We start from the raw sequence: 22216 nt of genomic DNA, 5'->3' as shown, positions 1-22216 counted from the left end.
CAAATCCCGTTCCAAACGCGACACTCCAGCTGCTCCACGGAGCATCATGCAGGCGCTGTACATGCCATGTGCCTGCTCAGAAGCCTTTAAACATAGGTAAGGAGCCCAGGCGGGTAGGTGGGCAGGCCCTCCAGAGCACCATACCAGAATGGTATCCAGTGCTCCGGGCTGGCTCAGGTACCCCTGTACCTGGGCGTACTGCCTGCAACCCACCACTGTGTACAATGTTTGGGTGATGTGTTCTTGGCAAGATTTCAGAAGTGGTTTGCCATTGCCTGCTTCTTAAAGCTGAGACAGAATGACGGCTAAGGTCACTGTTATGTCCCAGCCTCTAAATTACACTGATACCGGCTTGGCTGTCTGCCATGACTAAGAAGGGAGATAAACCATCCCTTGGCTAGAAGCCCAGACAAATAATCTCTATGAAAAACAAGACTAACAGAACTCACATAATTCTTCTAACTTTAAATTGAGATGGTAACTGTTGTTTCCTGCAAAATTCCCCTCCCATCGCCCCACCTATAAGCTCTCTGGCAGGGGCCAATCAGTCCTATTTCCTTCTGTGAGCCTGTTTCCACAGCTGCTGCCTTCTCCTATCAGCCCTCCGCATCCGTATGTCAGGGACAACCTCCCTCTGTTCTTCCTCACTGCTCCCTGGCTCAGATGCCATCTGGTGGCCAACAGGACTCTCTAGTCCCTGCTCTGACTCCAAACACCTCCCAGAGTCTTCCTCAGCCTCCAGGGCAGTTCCATAATGTTCATCACAGTCAGATTCCACCAACAGCTCAGCTGGCGGTTGCTGGGCCACAGCAGTCACCCAGCTGGTTTCATGTCTAATGAAAGACTAGAACTCACAGTCTCCCAGCTTTGAGCCTGATGCTTTAATCACTATATTAAAGCCACAACACTATCCCTCACTGCAGGGCCCTTCCCCCAAGTCTGACGCTCAAAGTGTGGCCTAGATGGAAATTGTTCATGGAAGGCCTGCACCAAAGCAGGTGCGTGCATGGAGGTCGCATCCTTCCAGGTAAAATCCTCCAGCCCATGGCCCTTCCATTCAACCAGGCATTAGAACTATCCTTTCAGCCATCGGGAATTGCAGATTCTGGCAACTTCATACTCGGACAACGCCTCATCATCACCAGGTTCTGGCTGGGGATGATCTGGTTGGCGAAGAGGACAAGCCAGCCGTTCAGGAACAAGGAGAGATTGATGAAAGACCAGATGGAGTCACATCGAGCGTGGCAATGTCAGGCAATAGGCGACCGGATTGATGACTGCCTCAGCAGGAAAAGGGCCAAGGTAACAGTGGTCTAACTTCTTGACTGGCCAGTTTGATGGAAGGTATCTAGTGGACAGCCACACTTGATCCCCCACAGTCAACGCCAGCGTCATGTGACCTTCTTATAGTCCTCCTTGGCTTTATCCAGATATTATCTCACCAATTGATGGACCGCCTGTAGTTCTGACAGGAAGTCCTTAGCTGCAGGGACCGGTGAGTCGATGGGTGTGAGGGGAAAGAACTGAGGATGATACCCTACATTGGCCAAGAAGGGTGTCGTTTGCGTGGATGTGTGCTGTGAGTTATTGAATGCAAACTCCGCCACTGCCAGGTAGCCCCCCCAATCATTTTGCTCCTGGTTCACAAAACAGTGCTGGTACTGCTCCAAGATCCCGATCACTTTCTCCGTCCCTCCGTCGGTTTCAGGATGGTGCACTGAGGACAAGCAGATCTTTACATCCAAGACTGTCATCAGCCCTTTCCAAAACTGGGCTGTGAATTACGTTCCTCAGTCCGACATGACCCTGTCAGGCTGTGCAGCTTGAAATCATGTTGGATTAACATGCGGGCGGTGGCGCGGGCTGTTGGTAAACTCTGACATGGGATAAAATGCGCCATCTTCGTCAGCATGTCCACCACCATGAACACCGTGGTAAATCCAGAAGATGGAGACAAGTCCGTCAGGATATCCATAGAAATGGCACCCCAGGGTCTCTCCAGGGTCAGCAATGGCTGGATCAGCTCTGGAGGAGCTCCTATTGCTGACTTGGCCTGCTGACACCATACACAAGACGTGACATAAGATTGTACATCATGTTGTAATTGGGGCCACCAGAAGGTACGGGAGACTAGGTTCAAGGTCTTGAAGAGGCCAAAGTGCCCTGCCACAGGATTATCATGGCACTGAGATAGAATAAGTCCCCAAAGGGGCCCTGCTGGCACATAGAGTCTGTCTTGTTACTGCAAGAGTTCATTGGTGAATGTCCATGGGGAGGCAGGCCCCACCTCTGCCTTCCGTTGTTCCACCCAGTCGTCATGCCACTGCACTTCCCGTATCTGAGGCCATAAGTCCACAGGCTCGTGAACCGCAGAGAAGGACTCTATGGGCAAAACTGTCCGGGGTGGAATCAGGTCTTTGGTACATGCATACTAGGTTTTCCTTGATAGGGCATCCGCCCTTTAATTGTGCGCACTGGGGATGTACGTCATGTGGAAATTGAACCGTGCAGAGAAAAGTGACCACCGGATCTGGCGCTGGTTCAATTTCCATGCATCTTCAGAAATTCCAAATTCCTATGGTCCGCCCAGACTTCAATTTGATGCCTGTCCTCCCTCTAAATGATGCCTTCAGGCCTCAAACGCCACCTTAATGGCTAGTAACTCCTTCTCCCAAATGGTATAATTGCTCTAGGAAGAATTGAGTTTCCGCGAGTAATAAGTGCAAGGGAAAAGTGTACCCCCAGAGGCATGAGCCTGAAGTAACACCGCTCCCACAGCGATATCGGATGCATCTACCTCCACTACAAATGGATGGTGAGGGTCAGGATGCTTCAAAATGGGCTCTTTCATAAACGCCTGCTTCAAAGCCTGGAATGTGTGGTGCTCAGCCCCACCGCAGTGAAATGGAATTTTTTTCTGCAGGACCCGAGTGAGGGGCACAGTCAGGAAAGCAAAGCCAGGGATAAAGGTCCGATAGTAGTTGGCAAACCCGAGGAGTCATTGAACATCCTTCAGTCGCCGAGGAGGTTGCCAACTACGCAAAGACTCCACCTTGCCCGGCTCCATCGCAATGCCTTCAGGAGAGATACAATGTCCCAAGAATTTGATCGTGGACTGCCAAAACTGGCACTTCTCCAGTTTCGCATACAAGCAATTCTTACGGCGCCCTTGTAGGACCAGGCATAGGTGCTGCCGATGGCTCTCCCAGGAGGATGAGTAAATTAATATGTCATCAAGATAAATAATGACAAAGTAGTCCAAAAGGTCCCGAAGATGTCGTTCATGAAATGTTGAAAGACGGCAGGGGCATTGGTCACCCAAAACAGACATGACAGGTGTGGTCCACACATTGCAAGACTGGAAAATTGACAAAGTTCTGGGACCAGTAGATCTGTGGGTCGTGAGCCCGAAGCCAAGCCAAACCCAAGACCACGGGGAAATGCAGGCCAGAGGTAATGTAGAACTGGATGGCTTCCTCATGAGCCCCGAGGACCAGGCGCAAGGATAGCATGATGGCCTTGATAGGCCCAGACAGAAGCACTCGGCTGTCAATGGTCTCCACAAGCATAGGAGGATCTACCGGACACAGAGGGATCACATACTTGGTCACAAATGCCTCATCCATGAAGTTTGTGGTAGCCACGGAGTCGACGAGAGCATGCGTCGGAATCCCCTGCGGACTATTGGACAGGACTATTTGGGATGCCAAGATCAGGTGTCGGGGAGGCCTGCAAGTCACTGTCTCCGAGCATGGCTCTGAATTGGTGTGCGCCCAACCCAAGGTCTCCCTTAGATCGGGCTTTGGGGCGTTTCCCGACAAAACATTCTGGGGCTGGGGGGTAGGTCCAGTAACTGACGCCCCTCGTCACTTCTTGGGGCAAAAGGCTGCCATGTGCCCAGGTTCCTCACAGTAAAAACACAAACCCCCTGAGCACCGTCTGTCTTTCTCCATTATCGACAAGCGGGGTTTGGCTGCACCTAATTCCATGGGCTCCTCCCATGGAGTTGGAGTCTCACGCATGGCTGAACCACCCTGTTCTCCTGTTCTCCTGGAACATGTTGTGGCTTCCCCGTCTCTGCAACCGACCATCAATCCGGAGACACAGATGGGCCAGTGTGTTGAACATTGGTGGCTTATCCACACGCACCAGCTCATCCTGCAATTCTTCCAACAACCCTTCCTGAAATGTGTCCATGAGGGCTGCCTCATTCCAAGCCGAATCCTGGCTAAGTAGCCTAAACTTGCTGATGTATTCCTGCAAGGAACCCTGGCCCTGCTTCAGAGTCTTCAGACATCTGGTAGCTATCTCCGTCTTAATGGGGTCCTCACACATTAGCCTGAGGTGGTCACAAAACCCTCTGAAGTCATCCAGCAAAGGGCTAGCCTGGACCAGCAGTGGGGTAGCCCAATGAGCTGCGAAGCCAGAGAGCAGACTAATCATAAACCCCACTTTATCTCGGTTGTAGGGAAATCATCTTCTCTCAAGCTGATAAACAGCTGGCATTGTCCCCCAAAAGCTGGAAACATGGCTTGGTTGCCATCGAATTTGTCAGGCACTGCAACTGGGCATTTCCTCTGAGGTGGGGGTGGAGCAGCGTGAACTTGGAGCTGAGCCACCTGAGCAGCCAGCATAGCTGCCTGTTGTGTGAGCTGATTGTTTTCGGCATGAAGCTGTTCCATTTTAGATTCGATGTAAATCTGCTTTAAAAGGCAGGAAATAAACTGTTCTGTCCCGGCCTCTAAATTACACTGATACCGGCTTGGCTGTCTGCCATGACTAAGAAGGGAGATAAACCATCCCTTGGCTAGAAGCCCAGACAAACAATCTGTATGAAAAACAAGACTAACCGAACTCACAGAATTCTTCAAACTTTAAACTGAGATGGTAATTGTTGTTTCCTGCAAACTTCCCCACCCATTGCCCTACCTATAAGCCCTCTGGGAGGGTCAAATCAGTCCTATTTCCTTCTGCGAGCCTGTTTCCACAGCTGCTGCCTTCTCCTATCAGCCCTCCACATCCATATGTCAGGGACAACCTCCCCCTGTTCTCCCTTACTGCCCTCTGGCTCAGATGCCATCTGGTGGCCAACAGGACTCTCTAGTCCCTGCTCTGACTCCGAACACCTCCCAGAGTCTTCCTCAGCCTCCAGGGCAGTCCCATAATGTTCATCACTGTCAGATTCCACCAACAACTCAGCTGGCCATTGCTGGGCCACAACAGTCATCCAGCTGGTTTCATGCCTAATGAAAGACTAGAACTCACAGTCTCCCAGCTTTGAGCCTGAAGCTTTAATCACTATACTAAACTGGCTCTCTACTTACATATACACATACATTATGCATCACTTTAATTATCTACACAGATATAATCCACCTCAGGGACGTGCGGTCAGGGGAGGCAGGGGAGGCAGAGCCTCACCTCTCATCATGAAATAATAATATATAATAATAATATCCACAAGGGAGTTTCATATATATAAGAGGAAGAGGAGGGAGGAGGAGGAGCGCGCGCAGGGCAGTGCCAGCTGGGCAACCGGCGGAGGCAGGAGGGTTCTTGGAAGCGCCAATAACCTTCCTGCCTCCGCTGTACTTTGCACGCTCCTCGCGACTGCAATAGACATCGATAAGTGACAGGGGCTTGATGACGTTGCTGCAGCTGCCATGCGCAGACAGACTGAAGTAGCCAGAGTGGCGCCGAGGCAGTCCGGCGGACGAGCGACTGAGGATCAGGCTGCCTGATCCTCCATCGCTCGCTCACTCTTTCATCTGCCCGGACCCCTCGGCACCACTCTGGTTACCTCTGTCCGGCTGCGTCCAGCAGCAATGTTGGTGACGTCATCAAGACGAAGTGGCTTGGAGGTGAAGTGCTTTTCTGTGTGTCTGGCATTTAGGTAGATAGCCGGATGTCCTAAATGCCAGATGCACAGAAAAGCACTGAAAGCAGCTGCTGTTGGGGATCGAGGAGCGCGAGCCTGCGGAGCGCGTTCAGGAAGGCGGAGAATGGGATCACATGTGCTGGAGGCTGAGGCAGTCTCAGCCTACAGCACACGTGGTCCCATTCCCCGCCTTCCTGATGACATCACCAGCCTCACCAGCCATAAACCTCACCAGACGTCACTGATCCACCTACTGAAACTGATATACTCACTCACTTACACACACATACTCTCTCATACACACTCAGAGAAGGCGTAGAATTAATATTTTCCAATGATGGTTATGGAACTGAAGATTTAAAAAACTCTCAGAGTGTGTAGAGTTGTAACCTCCTGAATAATAACTATCATGTGAATAATTATTTATAAAATGTGTAGCAAGTGGGGATGACAGTATCAAATAGAATTTAAACCAGAGCATTTTAGAACAGAAACTTCACCTGTATTGAGAATGCCATATTTGCAGAGTCCTGTGAAGTTTCTGTCAATAGGTAATATCCATTCAATCTTAATGACCAGCAGACAAAATTACCTATTGTTATTCAGGTCTAAACCTTGGCTGATAGAAAGTTCACCAGCAAATACAAGTGATTGCAAACCCAGACTGATCTCAGTTTGGAACATTTTCAGAATGGTTGAAAAACTGGTAAAGTCAGAACATTTTGAACTCAAGATGGAATACTTCAAAGCTTAAAACATTTTGCATGCTACTAGTTCAGGCCATTTAAGTACCTTTTGCACAAGTCAGATTTACACTGAGGAAGAGTGGAAATCTGGCTTTTTAAAAAAGATATCTGGATAGAAAGTTGCTGATTTCTATAGGTGCAACTAGAGATTGCTGTAGAGAAGGCTGCACATTCTTTGCAATGTGCCTAGGAGTGTACCCTTTTAACACCAATTTTAAAAGCAGGCTCTTTTTTTTTACTTTAGGAAAGAAAGACCCAGAACAATGGGTATTTCCACCATAAAAATCTAGAAGAGTCTGTGACAAATCTATTTGTGGCTGGTGTGGAAACAATATCAAGCACTCTATTTTGGGCCTTTACTCTAATGATGAAGTACCCTTTAATTCAGAGTAAGTGCTTTACAATTTGACAGCTTCCATTATTTTGCTATCTTTTTTAAAAAAAGAATTTTATTGGTTTTTAAACATTTATAGGAAAGGGTAGGTGGATATACAAAAATTTTTGGCAGCTACATCGTGCTGAAGGTAGAAATCTCTCCAAATCTCACACTTTTACAGAGAAAAAACAAAAGATAAAAGATAAGCAGAAACAGCATCTTGTTATACATTGTATCAACCATGAGTTCAATCATCTCCTTTGCCACTTTCTAGTATATCAACAATTACAATGATATTTCAAATACATTTATTTTTGTAACCTGAGTCTTTTCAATATTGCTCCCTCCCCCCCCGTCCTCTGGCAGAGCCACAGCCCCTCCCTCCCTCATATCTTGTGTATTGTCACCTTTTTCACCACCTCTTATGATTTCGTCCTCTAGGAGGGCACAATGTTTTTTCATGAAGGTCTCTGCCTCCACAACTGTATTGATTCTAATTCTGTTTCCCTCCCAGAAGATCAACATTCCTTCTGGCAATAACCATCTAAACCAAACTCCTTTGTTATATAATTTCTTTGATAAGGAGGAATACTTCCTCCTCTTATCTCTTATTTTTTTTTCCGAATTTGTTTAAGAATGGCAATTTCTTTATCTTTATATTTTAGTGGTCCCCCCCTTTGGGCCTCCAAAACCTCATCCCTCATGGTCTTCCTGAGAAATTTAACATGTACTTCCCTTGGAACATTATGTGTTCTGGCATATTCTGAATTGATCCTGTAAACCAGGTCCATATCCCACCACAACTGTTCTTTATCTCTGTTAATATATTCTGCTACGGTTGTACACATAGTATCCTTAAGATCTTCATCTTCTGTCTCCGGTAGGTTCTGGAATCTGAGAAAAAGGTACATTCTTTCAAATTCCATCTTTACCATGAAATTTTCCAATTCTCTATTCCCCTTCTGAGTTGCCTTCACCTCCTCCCTCAGCCCAACCATGCCCTCATCCAGCACACCAATTCTCTGTTTATTTTCTGTTTGCTGCTGTACATCTCTGAGCTGTTCTTTAAAGTCTGCCACCTCTTTTTTCAATTCATCTTGTCCCTTAATAAGAGCCTGAAACATTTGGGTAACAGATAAGTCCTTTGAACTCTCTCCGGTCTCTTTTTGTTGTAAGAATGATGAAATTTTTGTCTGTTGAGTCGTTGGGCTGGATGTGGAGGAAGTGGATGCCGAGGCTGCCTTGCCAGGAAGTGGTTTTCTGGGTCCCATTTGTTAAGTTCAGAGATGAGTGCAATTCTGGCAAGGTATATCTGTCTGATGTATCACAGTATTATGTGTAAAAGCACAACAATCATATATAAAATCAAAGCTTCTGTTATTTTTTTTCTCCATGTATGTTCTTTAATTTGAATTAGTGAATGTTATCTCAATTTAATATTTCCAAGCGTTAGTACAATAACCAACACAATGAGATTATCTTACTGGATGTTACTGTTTATTATCTCAGAAAAGGTCCAAGAAGAAATAACAAATGTTGTTGGATATTCTCAACCAAGAGCCGAACACCGAACAAAAATGCCATACACAAATGCTGTAGTCCATGAAGTTCAAAGATATGCTGATGTAATTCCCTTAAACTTGCCACATGCAACTACAGTGGATGTTACCTTTAAGGGCTATTTCATTGCAAAGGTGATGTATCTGTATTGATCTCTTTCTCTTCCTAGCTAGTTACATTCAGTCCATTTATTACAGTGCAACAATAAACAGTCTTCAAAAGCTTTCGTAAATCTTTTGCCACAGACTCTATTAATTTTAGGAATATAGTAATCTGGCATATTTGATTTTATTCAAACTGTATGGAGTCACAACCTTGCGAACAGATAGAGTAGGATGTATATTGCATGGGAGAGCTATATTAGTGTTTCTCATAGATCCTAATGCATTCTCATAGAATAATGTATGTATTGACCCTTTTAGTTTTGTCATCCACAAGTAACATATGAGAATCTGCTTTGTAAGGACTCCTTTATCCATGAAGAATAAGCACAAGAATGAATATTTTGAAGTCTTAATTTTTGAAGTTTCCTTGGATTAAGAGGCTTTCTATTGCATATTAGCACCCTAAGGTTAAGAACTATAGAACTCAGAGCTGTTTATATCTGAAATGATTTTTTGTCATTTGCAGTGCAGCAGAAAAATATTTTATAAGTCCATTTTATGGCTGCAAACAGAAACAAAGGGACAATGTAGTTCAAGAATTCAAAAATCTCTGTATACAGTCCAGTGTAGTTGATTGGGCAGATTAATGCCTCTGTGAATCACATTGAAAATGTGGGAAACCCAAAAGAATTGGAATTTAAAATAAAATTGAAGACAGAAGAAAATAAGCGGCGAATTAACTCTGGTGTCAGGCCTGCAGAGGTTCCTTTAAGAATCTTTGGCCTGCAACACTTTCTTATAATTTCCTATGTGTTTCATTAGTGTAGTAGTTGGGAGGGGGGAATAGAAAGGAGTAGAATTATGGAATGTATTGTTATGATTCTTCCTAGAAGCTCAAGGTCATCTTTTGTCTCCGCACCTCGACACCTGACCAGAAGCAGAGGGGTGTAGATGCCAGGGTGGAAGATGATGATTGGAACATGTGATGAATTATAGGGTGTGGGGATAGATATGAACTTTCAACTGGGTGAACCCATAGGATGTACATTAGAGTTGAAATTTCATAGCATAATGCCAACATGCCTGTATTATTAAATTGGAACTTTAAGGATGATTCTGTTCTGGACTCTGATTTACTTTTGCATGGTATTTGGAACGCTGACATCTGGTTTAAGACAATCTTGTTATCTTTTCTTTACAAGTGCCTCTTACTTTTAAACTGGACTGGTCTCTTTTTTTCCTTCTTCCTCTATACTTTCTCCATTTTTTGTATTCGTGGATTAAAAGCTTCTTCTCTCGTAAAGCTTAGACGGAGCATAATTTTTGCACTCTTCTTTTCCTCTCTTGGAAATTGGTGTTTACAAAGAGAGACAAAAACAGAAGGAAAAGAGGTAACACTGCCATCTAGTGGCTAGAAGCTTGGCAATATGTGATAAAGCTATAAGCTTTGTTTACTGAAAGGCTCAGTGGAAAACATTTTGTTGATACAGGTGTTCCTTTGAAGGAAAGAGAAAGCTTTGATCTGAAATAATGAGAGTAATCTCTGCAGAAGCACTAATGATAACAAAAGTTAATCTGATAAAAAGAGCAGATAGAGGGCTTCGAATTCTTATAAAACATGCAATGAACAACAAGTTCTTAAGAGAAGTCCACATAAGACTGATCAAGAAAACACTTAGAATACAGAATTTACAAATGGCAAGAGATATTGGACTACACTATCTCTGGAAGGATACAGGATGATGAAATGAAATGTCACAATAAATTTTAGTTAAATGTAGTTAAATGTTGAGTGCTATGTACAACATAATAATAGCTATAGTCAAATAAATGATTAATAATGATAACAAAGCATTTATATATACTAAATTGATAATATGAAATTTTTTACAATACTGTAAGTGAGGATTATGGAGATGAGGTTGAAAAGCCTTTTTATAAAAGATAAACAAGCCTATATAGAATAGAATATAAAGTTGTAATATCATTGGATGATTTCAGGATGATGTAATAAAATGTCATAATATAAATTTACTTCAAACTTAATATGCCTTATGTTGAAAGGATGTAATAATAGCTAGGCTTAATGAATGTTTAATAATTATAACAATTTGTATACATGTATATTAGATTGATGATACTAATAATGGGAAAAAACATGGCATTGGAAATTATTAGAGAATGTTATCAATGCTAAAATGATTGAATGACTTAGAATAGGAGGAAGCATAAGAACAATGTATATAAAGATATCTTGATTGTCAATATGTGAATTTTGATAAAATTCAAGTGATGACTACGGAAAGGACACAGAAAAACTTTGTAACCAATCAACACACTGTGTGTAGTTGAAGAGGCTTTTATGTTATATGTGTTGTATGTTTGTGTCTGTCTGAAAATAATTTTTTTATTAAAAACAAAAAGAAAATCTCAACATTATTCAATAATTTGGTGGATTATGTATGATTTTGATTTCTAAATCACCCATTGCTTTCTCTTTATAGGGCACCCAAGTTGTTCCCTTGCTGACTTCTGTGCTCCATGATGAATCTCAGTGGGAGAAACCTCATGACTTCTACCCTGAACATTTTCTCAACACCGAAGGAAAATTTGTAAAAAGAAATGCATTCATGCCTTTCTCTGCAGGTAGCAGCTACTTTTACTGTAAATTATATTAAAATAATATTCAGCTTTTCTCCTTGATTAAAATCTCCTAAAGTGACTAGTAGGAGTAAAAGTTAATAGCAATAGTTTTTTAGCTGTTATTTTTCCAGATCACTCCTTACTTAGAAATTTCCGGTGAAGAATGTGATAATAATAGTAATAATAATAATAATAATAATAATAATTTATTAAATTTATATGATCACAGTTTAGAAAAATATTTAGCCACAGGCATTGGAGTGTCCATCATGTACATGTGAACATCTCTACTTTTAATTTCATTGGTGTGGCATCCTAAGATTTTTTAAATAAATAATCACTCTGGGAAACAGAAATATTTACACCTGCTGTTTCAGCACTGTAAGGCAATTCATGATATACTTCAATTTTGCAGACAAATTATAGGAGTATTTTCAGTGGCAGTACATCAGTCTTTCAGAATTTGCATTATTCTTCGATAACATTAGTCAGCATGATCTTGCTACATTCTAACCTGTCTTCTTGGGTTGGATTTGTTATTCTGAATTTTACAGTGAACTCTCAGACCAATATGATATGTGAAGGTGAAATAAAATACTATTAGCAAAACTAATAAACCCAAATCATCTGTTCTCTACTCCTTGTTACAGGTCAGAGAGTATGTCCAGGTGAGATCCTTGCCAAAACAGAAATATTCATGTACTTTACTAGTCTTCTGCAGAGATTCACCCTCCAGCCAGCTCCTGGATTATCAAAAGAAGACCTGGACGTGACCCGTGCAGTTGGATTTACAACACCTCCCAAAACTTACATGTTATGTGCTCTACCACATTTCTAAAAACTAGGGATATTCAGAGACTCATGAGTCTGAATTGCTCAGTTGTACCTGTCTCTCTTGGAGCCTCCCCCCCCTCCCCACTGCAACATCTAGTTTTCAATATGATCTTTTGCTGATATATATATATATATATATATATATATATATATATATATATATATATATATATATATATATATATATATATATATATATATATATATATATATATATATATATATATATGTTGTAATTGTACTGATAAATAAATAAATATATATATGCTGTTTTTGTTGTATTCGGGTCTTTTCCCGTGTAAAGTTGAGATTGTCTTTGCAACGTTTCGGCAGGATCGCACCTGCCATCTTCAAGCATGGGCTCAAAATGTGGGCTGTGAGCCCATGCTTGAAGATGGCAGGTGCGATCCTGCCGAAACGTTGCAAAGACAATCTCAACTTTACACGGGAAAAGACCCGAATACAACAAAACCAGCATACCTACACCCGTGAAAATCTACGAAAATATCTATATCTATATATCTATATATCTATATATCTATATATCTATATATCTATATATCTATATATCTATATATCTATATATCTATATATCTATATATCTATATATCTATATATCTATATATCTATATATCTATATCTATATCTATATCTATATCTATATCTATATCTATCTATCTATCTATCTATCTATCTATCTATCTATCTATATATACACACACACACACACACACACACACATACATACATACATACAACCACATATCTTTATCTATATCTACTGCATATCTATCTCTATCTATCTATCGATCTATTGATCTATCTATATCTATCTATCTATCTATCTATCTATCTATCTATCTATCTATCTATCTATCTATCTATCTATCTATCTATTGTCTCTTAAATGTTAAGAATACCACATATCTGAATCCCATAAGATCAGTAGATCAGACAAGGATATATCAAAATTCATAGTAGCAAACATTCACATTTATTTTTTACATTGGAATGTATGATCATCAATTTCCAAGAAGAAAAGCCAGTTCCCAAATGAGTAGTACTATTAGTAGCAGACAAAGGATACATCAGAATTGGTCTTTAGTTGTTATATCAACCACTACACAGGGACAATAAAAAAAAGCTGCTCTCTTGTTTTTGTATAATTTACACTTGTTTTTAAAGCATTAAAAACCCTGTTTGCAGCTAAATCTACTGTATGTGTTCAGATGAAAACCAATAAAGATCTGATTTGGACAAAGCATTGAAGTCCCAGCTGTATAGATAAAATATATTTTACTTTTTATTGGGAAAGGTGTGAACATCTATTTCCAAGAAGAAAACTGGTTCCCAAATGTTCAAGAAAATTGGACTCATTCCCAACATTGACACCTCTATCTGAGCAGCAATATTTGTCAGGTCTTCAGCCAATTGTTTTGGGGATCTTTGGCCTGCCACACTAATCTTCTATTCTACTATGCTGTTTCATTAGTGGGGAATTGGGAGGGGGAATAGCAAGGAATAGAATATGATGTTGTCAAAATAAAATTCCTTTCTAGAATCCAAAGTCATCCTTTGTCTCTACACCTCTGCACTTGACCGGAACTGGATGGGTGTATCTGTCAGCATGGCAGTGGAAGATTGGACCATGTGATGGGCTTGTGGGCAGGGGAGGGCAGGACCTTGAACTTTCAACTGGTTGGGGAAAACCGGGAAGCTTTCAGATTCAGGTTTTCCCAGATGTGCCAACATGACTCTCTTAATAAATTGGAACTTTGAGCAATATTTTGCCTTGGACTCTGATTTAATTTTGGATGTTATTTGGAACCCTGACATTAACCTGAATCTCCCTTAAAATACTTCACCAGCTACCGCTGCAGTGGGTGCTGGGAGGGATGCTGACTCCCATCACTGACCTGACCTGGGTCAGCGTAAAATATCAGCAAAGATGAAGATAGAGTCCATGGGAATGGGAGCAGATAACGGGTTGCTTCTCTGTGCTGACAAAATCTGCAAACATTCCAAAGTTGTAAGGGAAGCTGTGGAGGAGGAAATCTGGAGATTTATGATATCTGGAAAAATGCTGTCTGAGCCAGAGGGGGTTGAAAGGGATGTTTCGACACACGGCTGGAGAAGACAAAAACAATCACCCAGTAGCCGACCAGATGATTGGAGCCTCCCAGACCAACTTGTGCAGCCGAATATGAGTGAAATCAACCCTTGCATTAGCTCAGGACCACCTTAATGGGCCCTGGATCACCCCACATTCTCCTTCCCTAGCAGAGGCTCTACAACGCACTGGAGTGGAGATTTTTACTCCTTCCATACAGCGACAAATGGAATGACCCATCACCCTGCAGGTGAGCTGCAGACAGATGCCCCATCAACATGGGGAAATCAATCCAGCCAGCAGAATGGAGCTTGGGCAACATCTCCCCCTAGCCAGCCACCAATGTTTGGTTGCAGCCTGTGAATCAAGCACCACTGGAGTGGGCTTCCTTCCCAGGTCATGGATGGGAGAGATAAAAGTGGCTGCCTGTTTGGCCACCAACATGGGGAGATCAATCCAGCCAGCAAAAAGGGGCTTGACCCACATTTCCCCCTAGCCAGCCACTGATGTTTGGGCTGTAGCCTGTGAATCAAGCACCAAAGGGATGGGCTTTCTTCCCAGGTCATGGATGGGAGAGATGCCAGTGGGTGCCTGCCTTCCCTCAGCAGATGGCACCATGTCAGATAACTGGGCAGGGGCCAACCTGGGGATTGAACCCTCCCACTGAGTCCAACCTTCCAGTCCCACCTGCAATGTCCCAACAGGCTCTTACCCCAGCTTCTGACAGAGAAATAATCTCGACAATGACAGAAGGGATCAATTGGGGGAAAGCTGCAGGATGGATAGTGGAGCATTGTGATGAGGTGGCTCCTAAGTTTAGAGATGCAACTGGGTTCCTTCCCCCAGGGGGAGGGAGCAATAAAATGCCAGCATTGCTGTCAATCTGGCCAAAGAGCATCAGAATGCCTGGCTCCAGCCCCAATCTCACAAACGCACCAACTGCCAGCACGGTAAAGAGAAGACCCTGGAAGCCATCAGAAAAGAGTCATCTGGGTCAAGAAGCTCAGAAAGCTGATCCCCAACCTAAAGTGATGAAAAGTCCAACCAATGGGGAAACCTCAGAGGAAGAGAATAGTGTAGACAACCCGATGGTGAGTACACTTGTCTATCCCCTCGCCATCCAAGCCAAGCTCCAAGTACCTGAAACTGGGGTTGAAGTGGAAGTTGAAGCAGTTGTGGACACCGGCTGCACCCGATGCTTAATCAGCATGTTGATTGTAAAGCAACTAGGTGTACGCACAAGACCTCTAGCCCATCCCATTCAGTCTGAGCAGGTAGATGGAATGCTAATTGGGGGGACTCCGGCCACGCTAGTGACTGAACTGGTACAAATAGGCTGCCACTATGAGTTCCTCAGATTCATTGTGGCTCCAAAGATGCCAGAATTAATTATCTTGGGGTTTGCATAGCTGGACAAGTGGTATGATAAAGTGGGAAGATGGCATTAGGAAATTGATTATCGGATTTGGGCCGCTACCACCAGTGGAGCCAAAGGGCCACCCAGGGATGATTGAACTCAAGAACCCAGAACCTGCAGCACCTGCAGCATATACAAAACCCCCAGGGATCCAACAAGTACCCAAAAATGCTGGGAGGTTTGGCAGAGGTTTTCAGTGAGGAAAATTGTAACTATCTTCCCCCTCACTGGCCCACAGATTGCACAATAGAATTTAAACCTGGGGCTACCCTACCAAAACCGAAAATGTACTCCATGACTCCCAAGGAGATGGTTGAATTGAGGAAGTACATCAACATCAATTTGAAGTGGGGCTTTATTGAACCAGCGAAGTTGAAAGTAGTGGCTCCAATGCTCTTCGGAGAAAAGAAAGATGGCGGTGTTCATCTCTGTATTGATTTGTGAGCCTTGAACGCAGTATGTGTGAAGAATACCTATCCTCTCCCCCTCATGAAAGATATGTTGAACCACTTGGCTAAAGGCAAGGTGTTCACCAAGCTGGACCTGAGAGAGGCATATTACTGCATATGAATCAGAGAGGGAGATGAGTGGAAGACTGCCTTTAACTGCCCCCTTGGCAGCTTTCAATTCAAAGTCATGCCATTTGGGCTACAAGGTGCACCCACAGTCTTCATGCAGTACATAAATGAGCTACATGAGCACCTGCACTGTGGAGTGCTTATTTATCTTGATGACATCCTGATCTTCTCTGAAACCCTGGAAGAACATGTGAAGCTGGTACGGCAAGTCCTGGAATAACTTCTGGCTGCCAAACTATATGCAAAGTTGTCGAGTGTGAGTTCCACAAAATCTCATTACCTTTTTTTATCAAAAAGGGCATTAGGAAGCTTATAGAGTGCTCCTGGGACTAGGGGGGGGGGGGGAAATTGAGCAAAAACAACCCGTTTTTTGCCCATTTCTGTCCTTTCCAGCCTCCAGGAGTTCTCTGAAAGCTCCTACAAGCTATGCACGGCCATTTTCGTGAAGGGGCAGGGTTTCAGGAGGCCAAAAATGCTGTATTCAGTGTATAAGATGCACCCAGATTTTCAGCCTCCTTTTTGAGGGAAAAGGGTGCATCTTATACCCCCAAAAATATGGTAATTCTGTTATGTTAACCCATATATTATTCTGTCAGCATGGCAGTAGAAGATTGGACCATGTAATGGACTTGTGGGAGTGGGGGCAGGATCTTGAACTTTCAACTGGGTGTGGAAAACCGGGAAGCTTTCAGATTCAGGTGTTCCCAGATGTGCCAACATGACTATCTTAATAAATTGGAACTTTGAGTTATACTTCGCCTTGGACTTTGATTTAATTTTGGATGCTATTTGGAACACTGACAATATTACCTTCATTTATGAAATATATTGTATAATTATGATGACATTTTCTGAACTTTTGTATACCATCTACCAAAGTAGATTCAGTCATCATTTATATAGAACTTGCACACCCACACCCAATTTTCCTGTTCTGTCATTGGAGTCACAATATAAATATATATTCTTTTCTTGATGGCACTGGAGTCACAATATAAATATATATTCATGTCCTCAAGCAACATGCTTTAATGTAACTACACAATTGTGACCAACTTTTATTATGATGGTTTAACTATAAATTTCTCCTAACACAACTATGCTCCTAGGAAATCTGCAACTTTTAAAGGACAAATAATGTTCCTCGTGGACCTTAACAAGGTTGGGAAATCTTTGAGAAAAAGAGAAGCTTATAACTACTTGACAAACATTCCAGAGAAGAAACATATCTTATTCTATGAACACAAGCTAGAAGGAGTGATTTTAACTTCATGAGTAAATTGGAATTAGGATGGATTTTTATCGGTTTCATATTTGTAATTGAATCTTAATATAAAGTTTGTATTTTTTCCTTTATATAATGCTTAACTAATTCATAAAGTTTGTAAAATGTTATTGAAAGTGTATGTCAGGCCTGTAATTTTGTTCCTTTTAGGACTAATTTGCCTTGGACAATGATTTAATTCTGCATGATATTTGGAACGCTGACAGTGTATTTAAAAGTATCTATGTTAAGCGAAAGTTGAAGAAAAAAGATGTCTTAGCTTAAGGAAATTTAGGGTTTAAAAAAACATGTATACAAGAAGAAAACATTATTCTATGATGGTAACTCAGAGGTAGTGATCTAAATTTAATGAGTTAATTGGAGCTTGGTAGAATTTTATGGGTCTGAAATAGAGGTGGATTCCTCCCGGTATGGTACGCCAGAAGAGGTAGTGAAAATCTGGCGTACCGGACTGGTAGCGGTCTGGTCACACCCCTTACCCACGAAAGAAAGAAACAGCTGAGGAAGGAAGAGGAATGGAGGCCTCGGCTGTTGGAAAAGAGCCCATGCTTCATTCTCTTTGAGAGCTGCCTTGCTTGCCCTGGGGAGAAATCGGGGGGAGAGAAAAAGGAGAAAGCCAAGGTTCTGCTAGGGACAGCCTTCTCCTCTCTCTCTCTCCTGCTGATTTCTCCCCATGGGAAGCAAGGCGCGGGCACTTCTTCCAACAGCCAAGGAAAGAATGGAGCAGAGGCCTTGGCTGTTGGAAGAAGACCTGTGCTTCGTTCTCTTTGACAGCTGCCTTGCTTCCCATAGGGAGAAATCAGGAGAGACGGAGGAGAAAGCTGAGCTTCTGCTAGGGCAGTGCTTCTCAATTATTTTCTGTCATGCCCCCCCTAGGAAGAAGAAAACATTTCGCACCCCCCCCCCCCGCGCGACTGTAAATAGTATCATTTGTCTATAAAATTGTTATAAGTACACCTCTGCATAACATAGCACACCGGTCTTTCCTCGTCTCCCACCGTAGTCACATGCTTTCTTTCCTCTTTCCCTCTTACTTGTCTATCCTTCCTTCCACCCTCCCTTCCTCCTTCCCTTCCTTCCTGCCTCCCTTCCAGTTCCCTCCTTCCTCTTTCCCCCTGCCTGCCTGCCTTCTTTCCCTCCTGCTTATCTATGCTTCCTTCCTTCCTTGCACCTCCCTCCCTTCTGCCTGCCTGCCTTCTTTCCTCTTTCCCTATCCTCCTATCCTTCCTTTCTCCCTCCCTCCTTCCCTGCCTCCCTTCCAGTTCCCTCCTTCCTCTTTCCTCCTGCCTGCCTGCCTTCTTTCCCTCCTGCTTATCTATGCTTCCTTCCTTCCTTGCACCTCCCTCCCTTCTGCCTGCCTGCCTTCTTTCCTCTTTCCCTATCCTCCTATCCTTCCTTTCTCCCTCCCTCCTTCCCTGCCTCCCTTCCAGTTCCCTCCTTCCTCTTTCCTCCTGCCTGCCTGCCTTCTTTCCCTCCTGCTTATCTATGCTTCCTTCCTTCCTTGCACCTCCCTCCCTTCTGCCTGCCTGCCTTCTTTCCTCTTTCCCTATCATCCTATCCTTCCTTTCTCCCTCCCTCCTTCCCTGCCTCCCTTCCAGTTCCATTCTTCCCTCCTTCCTTCTGCCTCCTTCCTGCCTGCTTGCCTTCTTTCCTCTTTCCCTCCGGTGTGTCTGCTTTTCTTTCCTTCCTTCCACCTCCCTTCTGCCCTTCTTCCCTCCCTCCCTGCCAGCAGCTCCTCCAGCATCCCAGCTGGAAGCAGCAGCACAACAGTCGCCGTTACCAGGGGCGAAGGGGTGGCGGTGGCAAGATCGGGCGACCACCGCCCCTTTGTCCCTTCCCCAACAGCGGCTGTTGCGGTGGAGCTTCCAGACGGAATGCTAGCGGTGGAGCTGCTGGTGGGGAGGCGAGCTACGCGGTGGCAAAGACGGGCGGTCCCATGCTTCCCTCCCTCCCACCGCCGCCCGAGCAGGCTTCTTGCACAGCTCCAGCCCGGGGCTCCAATGAAAATCCACAGTCCGAAGTGCTGCCACTTCCAGGCGGCATATATTATGCCTCGCCCACGCCTTCGCCGCCGTTGCACCCAGATGGAAAGGGAGCCTTCGCGCCCCCCTTTACGGAGCCTTGCGCCCCCCCAGGGGGGCGCGCCCCACTATTTGAGAACCGCTGTGCTAGGGGCAGCCTTCTCCTCTCCCTCTCCCAGGGGTGGATTTCAAAATATTTTACTACCTATTTTGTGGTCGTGGCCCATTTTGTGGCTGTGGCTTGGTGGTCATGCTTCATTCTCTTGCTTAGCAACCAAAATTTTGGGTTCAATTGTGGTCATAAGTTCTTTCTCTTCCTTTCTTTCTCTCTCTTTCTCTTTCTTTTTCTCTCTTTTTTCTCTCTCTCTCCCTTCCATCCTTCCTTTCTCTCTTACTCTTTCTCTTTCTCTCTCTCTCTCTCTCCCGTCTCTCTCACACACATCCCTTCCAGTTATATTTGTAGATATATTCTATGAACTAAAACTGACAGGCAACAAATTCTATGATCACAGCCATCCTTGTCCTACAAACCAACTCACAGAGCCCCCAATTCAGCCTCTTCCTGCTCTGGGGGTTAACCGAATATGTTTCATCATCCTGTTATCTCCTGGCCACAGTTCCCGCCTTTTTAGCAGAGCGGCAGAGAGGGCTAATTTCAAATGGCTTTTTTACCTTTTGCTGAAGCCTGATTTCTCTGCTGCTCAGCGGGTGACCTGGTGGGCACGCCATGGAAGGCAGGCACATCACACACACAAACACACACACCCTGCACTTGCCATGGCATGAGGCGTGTGTGTAAAGGGGATGGATCAGCTGGGAGACTGGCAAATAAGCCTCAGTTTCCCCCGCTGCTGCTCTCAGAAGAAGGACATAGGGATGCTGGCTGGTGCTCGCTTCCCTTACTGCTCACTGCCACATGCCCCCTCACTGCTTTCCCAGCCAGCCAGCCAGCTAAGCAGGCTAAGCTGCAGCTGGCCGGCAGAGTGGGGGCAGGTAATGCTCCATCCTGCGGGGCTGGTGGTGGTGAGTGGTGAGGGAAGTGAGTGCCAGCTAGCATCCCTGCCTCCTTCCTCTGAGAGCTGTGGCAGCTCTTGGAGGAAGGAGGCAGGGATGCTGGCTGGCGCTTGCCCCTTTGCTGTTTTCCCGACCAGCCACCCAACTAAGCAGGTCAGGTGGGGATGCAGCCGGCAAGCCGCAAGGCTGGTGGTGGTGAGCAGTAAGGCCCCCGCTTCTCTTCCTTTCTCAGCTGTTGAAAGAAGAGTCCGCGCTTCGTTCTCTTTGACAGCCACCTTGCTTTCCATGGAGAAAAATCAGGGGGAGAGAGGGAGGATTTGTTGGGCATCGATTTTAGTTCATAGAATACATCTACAAATATAACTGGAAGGGATGTGTGTGTGACAGAGAGAGGGGGGAGAGAAAGAAAGAGAAAGAGTAAGAGAGAAGGGAAGGAAGGAAGAGAGAAAAAAGAGAGAAAGATGGAAAGAGAAAGAGAAAGAGAGAGAAAGGAAGAGAAAGAAGGAAGAAAGAAAAAGAAAGAAAGAAACAAAGAAAGAAAAAGAAAAAGAACTTATGACCACGATTGAACCCAAAATTTTGGTTGCTAAGCAAGAGCATTGTTAAGCGAGTTTCATCACATTTTACAAGTTGGCCAGGCCCACCTGGTCACATGACTGCCAAGCCATGCCCACAAATAGGCCATGCCCACAGAATAGGTAGTAAAAACTTTTGAAATCCACCCCTGGTCTGAAGGTGACCTTAAAAGTATGTATGTTAAGAGGGAGTTTTATAATAATACTTTATTTACAGTCACAGACCAAACATGAACAGTACAAAAGAGACACAGCAGCCAGTCACCAAAAGCCCAACTAAGGGAGGTTACAGCTCTCTCCTCTAATGGTCACAGCTCTCAAGAAAAACCTGGAAACCTGAGAGGTGATGTACGAGGAGACATCCCCAAGGCATTGCACATACAAATCAATCCAAACATTGCAAAAAAGTAATCAGCTGGCAGATCTAGAGTAAAAGTCATGAGGTTTCAAAACAGGAATTAAGGTACATTGAATGGATGAATGAAGCCAGTCATCCACAGAGAGGTTTGAGCTTGCTGTTTCTTGATAGGCAATTATTAATTCTTTCTTAAATGGAAGAGGAGCCCTGCAGAGTGACTCTGTTCTGCTCTGCTCTTCAAAGGGTGAGTCCTGAAGATGAGGATAGCTCAGACTCCTAATCTTCAGGGACTCGTGGCAGCTGTGCCTGCTGCTTACCAGACAGCCCCACCTCATCTGTGTGTAACTCCTCAGGCCATGGTTTCTTCAGCAGCCACTAGAGGACCTATCTCCTCATTGTCCCTTGTGAGTCTGAGCTTGCCATGACAGCAAGATAGGAAATAAAAAGCAATTACACTAAGGGTAAGGGATTCAAAAGATAATTTTAGGTAAATGGTGCAAGTTGCTTCCAGATTTAGATTTTTCATGCAAGCATTACTCAATTCATGTCTGAATACTACATTATTCATAATTGTACCCATTATAGCTGTTTGGTTTTCAGAGAACACCCCAGTTCAGAAATGATAGTGAAGAAAATGGACTGATAAAGAAAAGCACAGCAGACTCCTCCTGTCTACTTTTTCTGATGAAGACTTTAGGATAATCGTCATAATAAAAC

The 22216-nt window shown here is 44.0% G+C and overlaps 1 protein-coding gene across 1 annotated transcript in view; it reads left to right on the top strand.

Moving 5' to 3' along the window:
• LOC309387391 (cytochrome P450 2C20-like) overlaps positions 1-22216 on the top strand; it is a 50770-nt gene that overhangs the window by 9812 nt on the left and 18742 nt on the right. The window contains exons 6-9 of the mRNA XM_081943864.1: positions 6869-7013; positions 8510-8694; positions 11169-11310; positions 11958-12132. Of these exons, the coding sequence (XP_081799990.1) occupies positions 6869-7013; positions 8510-8694; positions 11169-11310; positions 11958-12132 (647 nt within the window). The remainder of the gene's footprint in view (positions 1-6868; positions 7014-8509; positions 8695-11168; positions 11311-11957; positions 12133-22216) is intronic.

This window comes from Natrix helvetica (genome assembly GCF_964273705.1).
Source record: "Natrix helvetica genome assembly, chromosome: 2".
NCBI lineage: Eukaryota > Metazoa > Chordata > Lepidosauria > Squamata > Natricidae > Natrix > Natrix helvetica.
Note: the sequence above shows the minus strand (reverse complement) of the source record. Positions and strands in the feature narration are given on the sequence as shown.